At 52.1% G+C, this 13,320-nt stretch overlaps 1 protein-coding gene across 1 annotated transcript; it reads right to left on the bottom strand.

Moving 5' to 3' along the window:
- Positions 1-4,877: 4,877 nt before the first annotated feature.
- On the bottom strand, positions 4,878-13,045 carry TYSND1 (trypsin like peroxisomal matrix peptidase 1). The gene is made up of 4 exons (XM_017548882.2): positions 11,599-13,045; positions 10,056-10,186; positions 8,835-9,020; positions 4,878-5,785 (listed from the first exon to the last, which is right to left on the bottom strand). The coding sequence occupies exons 1-4, from the start codon at positions 12,762-12,764 to the stop codon at positions 5,568-5,570; spliced, it is 1,701 nt and encodes a 566-aa protein (XP_017404371.1). The 5' UTR covers positions 12,765-13,045; the 3' UTR covers positions 4,878-5,567.
- Positions 13,046-13,320: the final 275 nt, after the last annotated feature.

Here is a 13,320-nt window from a genome sequence, read left to right as displayed (position 1 = left end):
TCATGCCATGCACTCCAGCCAGCCTGGGCAACAAAAGACTCAATGTAGATCATTTATATAAACTGTTTTAGTATGGTGCCTGGCACACAGTAGCGATGAATACACAGCAACCATTTATTATAGATATTTTATATTGCAGATTAGTTTGCCCAAGCAACCAGAATGATTTATTTCTGATGAAAAATCTTACTCATAGTCTCGAAAAACAATAAGCTAATATTTGCTGATCAGGAACTAAGTTCTTTGAATGCCTTCTCAAATTGTTTTGTTTGTTTTTTTTCCATAAAAGTCCTACAAGGTGAGTTTTATTAATCCCCATTTTGCAAATGAGGAAATTTAGGCTCCCATAGGCTAAAGAATTTAGGCAAGTTCCCTCAGCTAGTAAATCAGGGGGGTGGGCCTACAATGGAGGTCTGAACTATGACCCCTTTTTTGGGGATAGGGGGAAAGAATCTCACTCTGTTGCCCAGGCTGGAGAGCAGTGGCACAGTCTCGGCTCACTGCAACCTCCACCTTCCAGGCTCAAGCGAGTCTCATGCCTCAGCCTCCCAAGCAACTGGAATTACAGGCACCTGCCACCACGCCTGGCTATAGTAGAGACAGGGTTTCACCATGTTGGCCAGGCTGGTCTCGAACTCCTGGCCTCAAGTGATCTGCCCACCTCGGCCTCCTAAAGTGCTGGGATTATAGGTGTGAGCCACTATGCCTGGCCTGAACCATGACCTTAAAGCCAAGAAACCCCTCAGCGGGCATCATCCCTAAGGAGCAGGGGGCACTGCTCAGGAAAAGCACAATCTCAGCTGTGGGAAATTTACTGGGCATGTACCCAGTAACATGTGACACAAAGAGGCTACAGCCTGCCCAGTGCAGGGAATTGGCCCTGGGGCTTGGGGAGGTCATGGAAGGCTTTGTGTAGGAGCTAGGTGTGCAAGGATGAAGGGGATTCCAGCCGGCAGGATGCAAGGAGGGGACTCCAGAAAGAGCAGGACAAAGGAAAAGCTGGAAGGGAGAAGAGAGATGCAAGATGGTCCAACACTGGGCTGGGGCATGTCAGGGCTACTGTGGCCCATCTCTAAGGACCTGTCCCAAAGCATGAAAATATTTCTTTTCCACCTCCCTCCCCCGCCCACCCCCTCATTCCCGCCCCCCCCCACCTCCCCGCCCATAAGACCTACTACAAAGTAACCAACCATGAAAATCAAGGAGTTTTTCTATCACTCAATGCTTTCTTGGTAACCAGAAGACAACTCCAATGAAAAGACACCTCCATACAGGGTCTCATGCAACCCTTCCAGGCAGCTCACTACACACCACTCCTCTGGTCCCACCCAGCAGTGCCCATAGCTTTGGAACTGATAATCAAAGCTTGCTGCCTAACAAAGGGCTTTTGTCTCTCAATTTCCAAGTGCCAGAGGTAGCAGGAAAGTGTGGTGGTTAGGATGCTGAAACAGTGGCGAGTCCATTCCATGGAACTTTCATGGTTAGTGGGGACAGCAGGCAGATTGTCTAACATGACAGAATCTAAGAGGCTGTCTGCTGTAATGAGCTCAGCCAGGCCTGAGGGCACTTCCTTCCAGAAAACAGGTGGCTTTTCTGCTGGCTCCCAGGGCTGGGGGAGCTCCAAGCTACTGGGGTCACCTCAGGAGCCCAAAGAAACAGAGGCAGTATCCCCACTTAAAGAACAGGCAACTCTTAGATCTGAAGAGTCCGGTAAATGTTCTCCTTTTCCATATGTATTTCCAGCTAAATTTGTAAGCTTCAAAGAAGAGAGGAATATCCTCGTTTCTTCTTCTCCCCCCCAACACATGGTTTGGTATAGAGCTCCCAGATATCAGTGAAGGTAAGTTCTGCTGCTATGACCAACAGACTCCAAATGTAATGGCTCAAATACAACAGAAGTGTGTTTCTCGCTAGGGCGTCAGTTCCAGGCCAGTGGACTGGTTAATGAGGCTGTCTTCCTCCACGTAGGCATCCAGGGACCAGGCTAATAGGACATGGCAAGTGGGTGCCACGCATGGTCCCAAATTAGATTTTTTTCTTTTTTAGAGACAGGGTCTCCCTGTCACCCTGGCTGGAGCGCAGTGGCATGATCATAGCTCACTGCAGCCTCAAACTCCCATGTTCAAGCCATCCTCCCGCCTCAGCCTCCCAAGTAGCTGGAACCACAGGTGTGCACCACCATACCTGGCTAATTTTTTATATATTTTTTTGAAGAGACAAGGTCTTGCTATGTTGCCTAGGCTGGTCTCAAACTCCCGGGTTCAAGCCTCCCAACGTGCTGGGATTACATGCGTGAGACACAGCACCTGGTCTCAAATTAGGGAGCTCGTCAGTTCTACCTCCTGTGTTGTCACTTGATCTCCCCAAGCCCACCAGTCCTGCCTCAGCCATCTTCTCTCTCACCAAGGTCATTGTAGCTGGTCCCTGGGCCTGCCTTGCACTTTTCCAGTTTTCTCTCCACTTAGCACTCGTAAAACAAGCAAGTTGTGCCACACCTTCCTTGTCCCAGCTTCTGCCCCTCTCAGCCTGGAACACTCTCCCTGTTTCCAGTCCACTTAGTAAACTGAACTCTCTTTTCATGGTTCAGAGTCTGAATCACCTTAACGAAGCCTTACCTGACCCACCCCTGCTGGGCCCCCAGACATATTCTTCCCTGGACAGAGCTTCCCTGCTCATTGCACTAACAGGCTGACACATCAGCCTCCCCAGAGGAGCCTGTGGGTGCCTTGGTACCTGTATTGGTCTGTTTTCACGCTGCTGATAAAGACATACCTGAGACCGGGAGGAAAAAGAGGCTTAATGGGCTTACAGTTCCACATGGCTGCAGAGGCCTCCCAATCATGGTGGAAGGCAAGGATGAGCAAGTCACGTCTTACATAAATGGCAGCAAGGAAAGAGAGAGAGCGCTTGTGCAGGGAAGCTCCCGCTTTTAAAACCATCACATCTGTGAGACATACTATCACAAGAGCAGCACAGGGAAAACCCAGCCCCATGATTCAATTACCTCCCACTGGGTTCCTCCCACGATGTGGGAATTCTGGGAGTTACAATCCACAGTGAGATTTGGGTGAGGAGACAGCCAAACCATACCAGTGCCCACATGTGCTAGAATAAATCCCCTGCTTCTCAGATCTAGGGCTCTGCTACCTTTAACTTACTGTAGAACTTCTCTTAAACTAGCCATGCCCTCTGGACCCATTCCTCATCTATAAAGGGAAAAACAACCATCCCAGGAGTGGTCTGTGATTGCCCTGTGTTTTAGGAAAAACTCTGCTCAAATTGTTCTTCCTCTACTCTTAGGCCATCACAATCAACACAGAAGACTTCAGTGCCTAAATGTGTGTGGGGTTTCCCCACCAACAAGCAGTGAACACCAGCTGGGTGTCCTTTAATTCAGTTCCAACACTATCTACCCAGAGACATTGTCAAATCCCACAGGTTGAGGATTCAGTCTCCAAGACTGCCCCCCTCAACCACACTAGGCACAAGTCTGGGTCTCCAGAACTTCTGACCAACTGGTTTCAAGTTGAGGTTCCCACAGCCTCCTCTTTGGGTTTAATTTGCTTGAGTGGATCACAGAACTCAGACACCCCTTACTTATGGTTACCAGTTTATTATAAAGGATATCGCAAAGGGCACAGATGAAGAGACGCACATAAGGCAAGGTACAAGGGAAGGGGAAGTGGTGCGGAGCTTCCATACCCTCCCTGGGCACCCCACACTCCAGGAACCGCCGAGTGTTCAGCTATCTGGAAGCTCTCTGAACCCTGACCTCACGACATCAGCATTCCTTCCCCCAAGACTGGGACCCTCTCATGGGAAGGTCTTTAGGACCCACCGTAAACAGGTGGGCGAACATTAGTGAAGGGACGGCCAGAGGTCAGAGGCCTGCCCCTGAGCCCTAACATAGCCAATATTCTAGCCAACTACTAGAACAAGGGCTATGGGAGTTACGAGTCAGGAACCCTGGATGGAAACCAATATATATCGTATCACCACACCCAGCATTGGCACTCAGCACACAGGTGTTGGAAGCAAAGGACTCCTAGGCATGCTCCCTGCGTGGGCTCTGCCCCCAGCCGCCCCTCACAGGGCTTTCAGCCTGCCAGTGGAGATCATTCTTGAGGGCCTGCACATGCAGGGTCCTGGGCACACTGCACATTCCTGACTCAGAGTTGGACTCGGCTCCTGGGGGTTGCCCTGGCCTCATTCACCCTTGAACTCCCCAGCTCCCACCCACCCCAGGCATTACTTAAGCACCTGCTGCCAGGCCAAGACCACCACCTTCTAGGACCTGCAAGCCCCATCCAGCTCTGACTGACACATGACCAGCTATGAGGGCCAGCCTGGCAGGAGAGCACCAACCATGAGCACCAACCCTGCTGAGAAAATAGCACAGAAAGCGTACATTTCTGGGACGGGCACAGTGGCTTACACCTGTAATCCCAGCACTTTGGGAAGCTGAGGCAGGAGGATTGCTTGAAACCAGGAGGCTGAGACCAGCATGGGCAACAAAGCAATAACCCATTTCTACAAAAAGATCAAAAAGTAGCCAGGTCTGGTGGTGTGCAACTGTAGTCCCAGTTACTCAGGAGGCTGAGGCTGCAGTGAGCTATCACTGCACCACTGCACTCCAGCCTGGTGAGAGAGCAAGACCACAGCCCTTAAAAAAAAAAAAAAAAAAAGGAAAGAATGTGTTTCTTTGCCTGGCACTTGCCTATTCCCAATTCCACCCCTGAAAAAAAGAATTTGATATATAGAGGTTTATCAATAGATCACGTTTATTAAAAAAAAAAAAAAAAAAAGGAAAGAATGTGTTTCTTTGCCTGGCACTTGCCTATTCCCAATTCCACCCCTGAAAAAAAGAATTTGATATATAGAGGTTTATCAATAGATCACGTTTATTCCTAAGCCCCAACCACACATCTTCTACCCCTCAAGATCCCTGAGACCCAGGCTGTGGGCTGGAAAACGAAGGCACAGTGTCAGAGGGTCCCTGAACACCCAAGAGTGCTGACCTTCAGGGACCCGCCTGCACTGCCCACAGGCCTGGCACAGCAGGAGGCACTCCTGTTTCCGTCCCTTCTGTCTCTGGTCTTCAGAGCAGGGTTTCTCCTGAGTCCTCTGTCAGCCTTGACTCTGACTGTGAGGCAGATGGGAGCCAAAGCCCCAGTGAAGCTCCAGGAGGCCGGTGGCCCTCAGGGGAACAGATGCAAAACCAGGCACAGGCCTGCCTTCTGGCCAGCATCTACCTATCAGGCCCAGAATGTCTGTGCAGTTGGAGTGGGCTCCCCAGAAGGAAAAACAAGCTTAGTCTAGTGCTAGGGGACAGAGAACTGGGGGCTCAAGAAAGCACCCCAAAACAGGCTGCCAGATTAAGGACCCAGGGGGCTGAAGAGAAGTTTGCCCCAGGGCCCAGAGCCAGGACTGCAGGCAGTGGCTGGAGATGAGAGGCTGCCCGGGCCCCTTCAGGTGCTGGGCCCTGGATTCTGGGGCCACAATTACCTCAACATCACTTCCTACAGCAGAAAAAGGTCACTCTTCTTTCCAGAGGAGGTGACAGAGCCTCAGAGCTTGCTCCGTGGGGCCTCTGCCAGGGGCCGCTGCAGCCGCCATACCACCCTGACTGGCTCAGCGGCGCGGTCCAGCTCACGGAGGCCATCCAGGTCGTGGGTCTGGCTGTAGTGCTGCAGGGCGGGCTGGAGCACCGTGATGGGAATGCTGAAGTTCAGGTGGGGGTAGGTGGCCCCTGTGCTATTGTCCCGGGTGTTACTGGTGACTATGCCTGTTGAGGAGTCAAAGAGCAAAAGAGGATGTGAGCCATCTCCATCCAACCACCTCCATCCACCCTGGAGCCCCCAGGGCCTGCTAGGGCTGGAAACCACCCCCCACGGTGACAGACGCTGAGCTTCTAGACGTGAACACCTGCTGCCCACACCCCTTCCTGGCTTTACATTCTCCCTAACACTCTCAGTATCTAACACACTAGATAGTTCACTTATTTTGTTATCTTTCTCTCCACCTAGTGTCAGCTCCATGAGGGCAGGACTTTGGGGTTTTGGTCATTCAGTCAGTCTCCCAGTGCTTGCGCCATGTTAAGCTCTCAACCAAGGGTTGTTGAATGAATGAATAAATCAATCAACCAGACCCACAGACATGTTTTGCTTGGCCTGCTTGATGCATGGATGTGTGGTTGTTTTTTTTTTTTTGAGATGGAATCTTGCTCTGTCGCCCAGGCTGGAGTGCAGTGGCACCATCTTGGCTCACTAAAACCTCTGCCTCCCAGGTTTATGCAATTCTCCTGCCTCAGCCTCCCGAGTAGCTGGGATTATAGGCATCTGCCGCCACGCCCAGCTAATTTTTTGTATTTTTAGTAGAGGCAGGTTTCACTGTGTTAGTAAGGATGGTCTCGAACTCCTGACCTTGTGATTCACTCACCTCAGCCTCCCAAAGTGCTGGGATTATAGGCATGAGCCATAGCAGCCGGCCGTGTGTGTAGTTTTTTAAAGATAATTTCTGCCTGAATAGTGAAGAATTCTATATACCTTTCGACCAGCTTTCCTTTATGTTCATATCTTATGTCACCAAAAAATATGTATCAAAACCAAAAAATTTACCTTGGCACATACTGTTAAGTGAAATATAGAGCTCATTGGCATGGGTTGCTCTAGCGTTTCCACTAATGTCTGTTTTCAGTTCCAGCATCCAATCTAGGACTCCATATTGCATTTAGCTGTCACAGCTCCCAAATCTCCTCTAATCTGGGTTAGTTCCTCAGTCTTTCCTTATCTTTCATGGCCTTGACATTCTTAAGACTGCAGGTTATTTTCATTTATTTACAGTCTTTTTCTGTTGTTGTTTTGGAGCCAAGGTCTCACTATTGCCATGCTAGAGTGCAGTGGTGGGATCATAGCTCACTGCAACCTTGACCTCCTTGGCTTATGTGATCCTCCCATCTCAGCCTCCCTAAAATATTTTGTAGAGATGGGGCCCCACTATGGTTGTCCAGCTTGGTCTTGAATTCCCAGACTCAAGCAATCCTCCCACCCTCCAAAAGTGCTAGAATTACAAGTGGAAGCCACCATACCTCACTTTTTTTTTTAAATAAATATACAATTTATATTTCTGAGATGAGGTCTTACTCTATCACACAGCCTGGAATGCAATAGTGACCATAGTTCACTGCAGCCTTGAACTCCTGGGCTCAAGTGATCTTCCCACTTCAGCCTCCTGCATAGCCAGGACTTCAGGCACATACTACCATGTCCAGCTCGGGTCAGTGATTTTACAGAATAACCCTCAGTTGACGTCTACCTAATGCTTTCTCACAACTGTTGGGCTGGTGCAAAAGTGATTGTGGTTTTTGTCATACTTTTGTTTTGCCATTACTTTTAATCATTTAAGGTCATGCATTATTGGGAAGAATACCATAAAAGCCATGTGTCCTTCCCAGGACATCAGCTGTCTGATGTCTGTAGGGAGTACTTGTGATGTTAACCTTAATCACTTGGCTGAGGTGGTATCTGCCAGGCCTCTCCAAGACTTATATTTTCCTTTCTTTAATTTAAAAAATAATTTTTTAAAAATAAAAATAGAGACAGGGTCTCACTATGTTGCCCAGGCTAGTCTTGAACTCCCGGTTCAAGTGATCCTCTTGCCTCAGCCTCCTGAAGTGTTGGGATTACTGCCATGAGCTACCACACCAGGCCTAGACTTACGGCTCTAAATATTACCTGTGGCTCTAATATTTCCTCTTTGTAAGTGCTAAATATTTAGAGGAGATATACAAAAGTTATGCAAATATAACTTTACTTAGGGTGGAACAAATAAGTAAACATATTGTAGACAGCAAAAGCAAAGTTTCTCACTACAGGAGAAGGAGGAGACAAGCGAGAGTTAGACTGAACTGGAGTTGGGAGGTTTCTAGGTGAACTCCTATTTTTTCTTCTTTTTTTTTTTTTTGAGACAGAGTTTCACTCTTGTTACCCAGGCTGGAGTGCAATGGCGCGATCTCGGCTCACCGCAACCTCCGCCTCCTGGGTTTTCAGGCAATTATCCTGCCTCAACCTCCTGAGTAGCTGGGATTATAGGCATGTGCCACCATGCCCAGCTAACGTTTTGTATTTTTAGTAGAGACGGGGTTTCATCATGTTGACCAGGATGGTCTCGATCTCTTGACCTTGTGATCCACCTGCCTCAGCCTCCCAAAGTGCTGGGATTACAGGCTTGAGCCACCGCGCCCGGCTATATTTTTTCTTCTTTTTGATAACAGACTGTTTTTTAAAAACCTGTCACCAAAATTTAAAAATTGATCGATTTAACGGCCACACATATTTTTTTTTTTTTTAAGATTTACGTGTCTTGTGAAATATCTGAATAGCAGTCAACATTAGGCCCAACCTCCTTCATGGCCACAGTCTGCTGCAGCCGAGTCGAGTGCGCTCCAGTCTAGCACTGATCCCTCCCCTCCCTGTGGTCTTCTCTTATTCATTTGCTTTAACTTTCCAGCCTCTGTTGGCTTTTGAGTCTGTGACCCTTGGACTAATCCAACTCCTGAATTTCACAGATCAAACCAGATTAAGTGACTTACCTAAGGTCACACAGTGGATTAGTGGGAGAGAAGGGACCAGAAGCCAGATCTCTTTCCTCCCAATTCAGCCTCTCTCCCTCGCTACCCTCAGGAGCAGAACAACCTGCAAACCTTGGCTAGCTCACTCATAATGCCCACCATTTTCCCAGACAGAGGGTGCATTGGGGCTGGCCACAAGCACTCATGGGGTGGGACTGAGGTTCTATCAAGTGGAAGGATGGGAGGGGGCCAAGGAGCTGGTTACCAAGGAGGTTCCCTGAGTGGTTGGAGAAGAGGGGTCCCCCACTGGAGCCACCATGCACAGCACATGTGGTCTGCAGCATCACAGGCGTGCCATCCACCTGCACCACAGCCGACAGGATGCCTGACGTCATTGAGGGCCCGCAAGCCTGGCCAAAGACGCCGAAGCCCACCACACTCACAGCTTCACCTGCCAAGGAGGGAAGGAGGGTGAAGCTGGGAACACCTGTGTTATAGCAGGACTCACACTCCCTAACCCCCATCCCTACCCTCTCCAAACATCCCAAACCTCTCCACCCTTCGAGTTTCTGCTCAGATACTCCTGCCTCCAGAGAGCATTCCCAGGCAGGTCCCCGACTGGAAGAGGCTGGGAACTCCACTGAGCTCCTAGCACTGTATCTGCACGATCACTTCTCCTGAGCAGCAGGCTGTTCCCCAGTCTCATTTCCTGGATAGATGGGGCAGTGACTTTTAGAAGTTCCTAACACCTAGCTACATGCTCAATAAATGTTTGTGGAATTCACATCCATCTCCTCCTGGGACTCCTAAGGAGCCTCTTGGTGAAAAGAAATGGTGATGACAGCCATAAGGCAGCCATCTCCTTCCTTTTCCAAGTGCAGGACATGGGGTTAAGTGCTTTATAGGCAACGTCACACCCAGCACTCACAACACCCAGAAGTAGGATGTATTAGCCCCATGGCAAAGACATGGAAAATGAGGGAGAAAACAGTTAACTAGTCTGTCCAAGGACATGGAACTAGTAAGTGACAGAGGAAAGATGCCCATCTAGAGCCTCTGGGCCCTTCATTGCCATATCATAACACTGCCTCCAAGGAGTGTGACATTGGTATTTAATGTGGCAGCATCACAAAGCCTTTTACCCAAATCATGCCCCAGGAGCCTTGAAAATGCCACATGCCTCTCTGACCAGCCTGATGTGTTAAGAAACCCCAAAGGTCCAGCACCCTCACACTACATTGCTACAGGCACTCGGGGAAGGGGCGTGCTTTATCCTTCACAGGGTACTCCACATCCCCCACCAGCACAAGAAGGGAGGCCTTGGAGGACCTTGACCAATGCCACCCTGACTTCGTAAGTCAGCTGGGGTGGGGAGGGGGCTGGTCCGGGGGACTGGCCATTGTGAGAATGCCCAACAGATTCTACTTCCTGAGTCCCACCCTAGCCCAGAGGGGCCCTCCTTCAGGCTGCGCCCTTTGTCCTTTACCTTCATGGAAGTGCTCAGCGGGCACAGGGATGGGAACATCCTCCAGGTCTTCCTCCAGGCTCACAACTGCTATGTCATAAGGACATGTCTCCTGAGTGGCAAATACCACACGGCCCCAGACGGCCACACTCCTGGGAGTAAGGGAAACAAATGACAGGCTAGCTTTCTGACCCCTCAGTAGTTGGGAGAAATCAAGGAGGTGAGAGTGACAGTGAACGTCACGAACTTGGAGTCACAAGATCTGGGTATCAGACCTGAAATCGACCAGCCAGGCAACTCTGGGCAAGTCACGTCACCATTCTGTGGTATCTCCAAAGGTGGCTGACAAACTGTGCTGCTTCTATAAAGCTTCCTGTACCTCACCCCAATAAGCAACACGGACAGTGAGCGCTGTGGGTCAGGTTTGGTGTTAATGCTTTGTGGACATCACTTTATTTAGTCCTCTGACCCTATAAACTGGGCACTGGCATTCTCTCCATTTTAGGTGGTATAACTGAGGCCCAGAGACACTGAGTAACATTCCCAACGTCAGACAGTGGGAGGAGCCAGGGCGAACATAACACTTTCCTTCACTGCCTTGTTGATACCCACAATCCCATCAGTTTGGTGAGGGTTTTACCCCCTTGGGTTCCTATTTACATAGATGCTAGCACTTCTGTAGCACACTGCGTGGCAGGCTCTGTTCCAAGACATTTGGCATCAACTCCCAGGGAGGCAGCTTAGACAGACTGACTTGCCCAAAATCAGACAGGGGTATCCCACTACACTCTGTAGGGGCAGCTTCCAACAGACCTGGTGGTCTCCTTAGGAGCAAGGGGAATGTGTGGGGAATGAGAGGAATCTGGGGGGCCACCACCATAGGGAAACCTTCATTGGTCTTCCCTTTAAAGTCGTAGCTGTCCCACAGGCCACCAGTGGGGACACCTATGGCAAACTGGGCTGTGTTGCCCACACCGCGCTAAGCTTGGGGATTCAGGAAAGAGATTTGGAAATAACTGGTCTGCAAGGGTGGGTTGAACCACGTACAGCTGCCTGGGCCATCCCCCTACATTTTGATTAGGTGGAAACCCACATTCTGTTTTTCATTCTGAAGGGGAACTGGCTAAGCTCTAAAAGATGATTAAAATTAACAAATCTATCTCATTACCCCAGGAGGTAATGAGCCTGGGCCTCTGGGACTTTAACACTTTCAGAGAAGCTGCAAGGTTAGGGGATCTCTGTTCAAAGAGCCAGAGAACAGTGGGGTATAGGGTGCAGGTCTATGAGACAGAGAAGCTACCCGGAAGGAACTCAGACTTTGAAGCGGGCTCAAAGATGTCCAGTTCCGGATTCAGGGTGTCTCACAGTACCCAAACCCAGAGCTGCTTGGAGCTTGACATCTTGCCCTAGATACTCCCCCACAGGGATTCTGGGTATAAAGAATGAGGGGAAGGTTCCAGGTCTCTACCCACTACACGCCCAAAGCATCCGCGTGACACAAAAAGGCTTGCCCCCAGACCTGAGACCTGGAAAGGCGGACGTGGGGTCTGCCTTGCTGGCTTACTTGGGGGACGTGGAGTGCACCAGGACCCTGGCTGCCTCCCGAGGGGACACGTGCCGGCAGGTCACTACAAGGCGGGGAGCCACAGCCACTCCAGAGCCCCATACGGAGCCGCACTCCACCAACACAGCCGCGGCTGCCCACGGGGGCCCGGGTTCTCGGAGGGGCAGGCCCCACGGGACGCCCACCTCTAGCGGCAGGTGGGCGGCCAGGGCAGCGGTGCTGGGGAACAGGCGGCCGAGCGCCGCGCGGACAGCACGGAGGATCGGGGCAGCAGCGCAGAGCAGCGTGAGGCCCACCCATTCGCGAGACTTCCAGCAGAGCGGTGCCGCCACCAGAGCCACCAGCGTCCCCGCAGGCCGCGCGGTGAACACGCCGCCGCCCTCCGTGCCGGGCAGGCAGCGTGCGTCGGTGAGCAGCAGCGGGCCGGCCACGTTGCTGAGCACCCCGCGGCTCAGCGTGTTGAGAAAGATGTCGGGGCAGAAGGCCCCGAATGGGGAGCCGCAGACCAGCAACGGCGCGCCCTTGGGCACGGCCCCGAGTGGCGCCACCGCCACTGCCGGCCCGCGCTCCTCCTCTGCCTCCTCCTGGCCTAGCCGCACGCCCAGCAGCGCGAACCAGCCCAGCAATCTCAGTTGATCCTCCTCCTCGTCCTCCGACACTTCATCATCCGGCGCCACGCTCGCGAAGCGCCACTGTTCCGCTGTCTCGTCCCCGAAGAGGCGCGCGAAGTGGGCCCAGAAGGCCGGGCAGCTCAGCAGCAGCAGCAGCTCGGCGGGAAGTGGGGGCTGCTGGAGCCGCCTGCAGTACGAGGCAGGTGGGCTGGGCTCGAGGCCCGCGCACTGGGGCGTGCACAGCCCGGGCCTACCCCGCTCTACGCCGCCCAAGGAACCCGCGGCCACTGGGGCCCACTGCACGTGCAGGCGCAGATCATCGCTGCAACTGTCGCCAGGCAGGAAGACGGCGCCGGCCGCTGTCAGGACCTCCCTGCCAGCTCGCAGGAAGGGGGCGAAGATGCCCCCGTGGCACAGCACCAGGCCCGGGCTACGACTCAGGATCACCCCGCTGCAGCTCCACGGGCCTGCCTCAGGTTGTCTGGCCCGGGAGGCGCTCACCACGCAGCCCGCCTGTTCTGCTGCCCTCATGGCAGACCCCCACTGCCTCCCCATGGCCTCTAGACGGGATACTCCGGGGCTTCTGCGAGAAACAGAGAGCCGCCCAGCTACGACCCCAACCCGGTCGGCTGAACTGACCTAGCACCACCCACAGCTGGACGCGAGAGGCGCAAGCTCCGACTCAGTTCTTCCTCATCGAGCTCGATTGGCTAAGCCCCAGCTGACCCAACCCGATTGGCTGGGCTTGTGCCGAGCCCTGATTGGCTGCCGATTCTGATCCTCCTTTCCCCGCCCTCGGTTAGTCCAACCTGTGGGCCGTAGCTTCTGTCCCATACCCTCGGATGAGCCCCGGGGAGAGTAACGGCGTCACGAGGAATTAGGGGAGAGGAGGGCGGGTCCCTTCAAGCCTAGTCTGTTGTTTGCTGGGCTGCGGGAAAGGGAATAGAAACGAGCACTGACGTAGCTAGATTTGCCCAGGCCACAGTACCTGTTAGCATCTGCCCAGGCCTAGGCGACCTTCAGCCTCTGACCCCTGGGATCATATGGACCAAGAAATCCCTGGCCAATTCAGTATTTTGGAAAATCTGAAAGTAAACCGTGTAGCAGTCCA

Source organism: Cebus imitator, unplaced genomic scaffold (assembly GCF_001604975.1).
Source record: "Cebus imitator isolate Cc_AM_T3 unplaced genomic scaffold, Cebus_imitator-1.0 Scaffold215, whole genome shotgun sequence".
In the NCBI taxonomy this organism is placed as follows: domain Eukaryota; kingdom Metazoa; phylum Chordata; class Mammalia; order Primates; family Cebidae; genus Cebus; species Cebus imitator.
Note: the sequence above shows the minus strand (reverse complement) of the source record. Positions and strands in the feature narration are given on the sequence as shown.

What these genes read in the sequence shown, in the direction of transcription:
- TYSND1 (XM_017548882.2), bottom strand. Translation starts at nt 12,764, where the DNA reads ATGGGGAGGCAGTGGGGGTCTGCCATGAGGGCAGCAGAACAGGCGGGC. An exon ending in CGCTGAGCACTTCCATGAAG is followed by an intron (nt 9,021 to 10,055) that starts GTAAAGGACAAA and finishes CCTCCTTGGCAG; the next exon opens with GTGAAGCTGTGAGTGTGGTG. An exon ending in CCACTCAGGGAACCTCCTTG is followed by an intron (nt 5,786 to 8,834) that starts GTAACCAGCTCC and finishes ACTCCTCAACAG; the next exon opens with GCATAGTCACCAGTAACACC.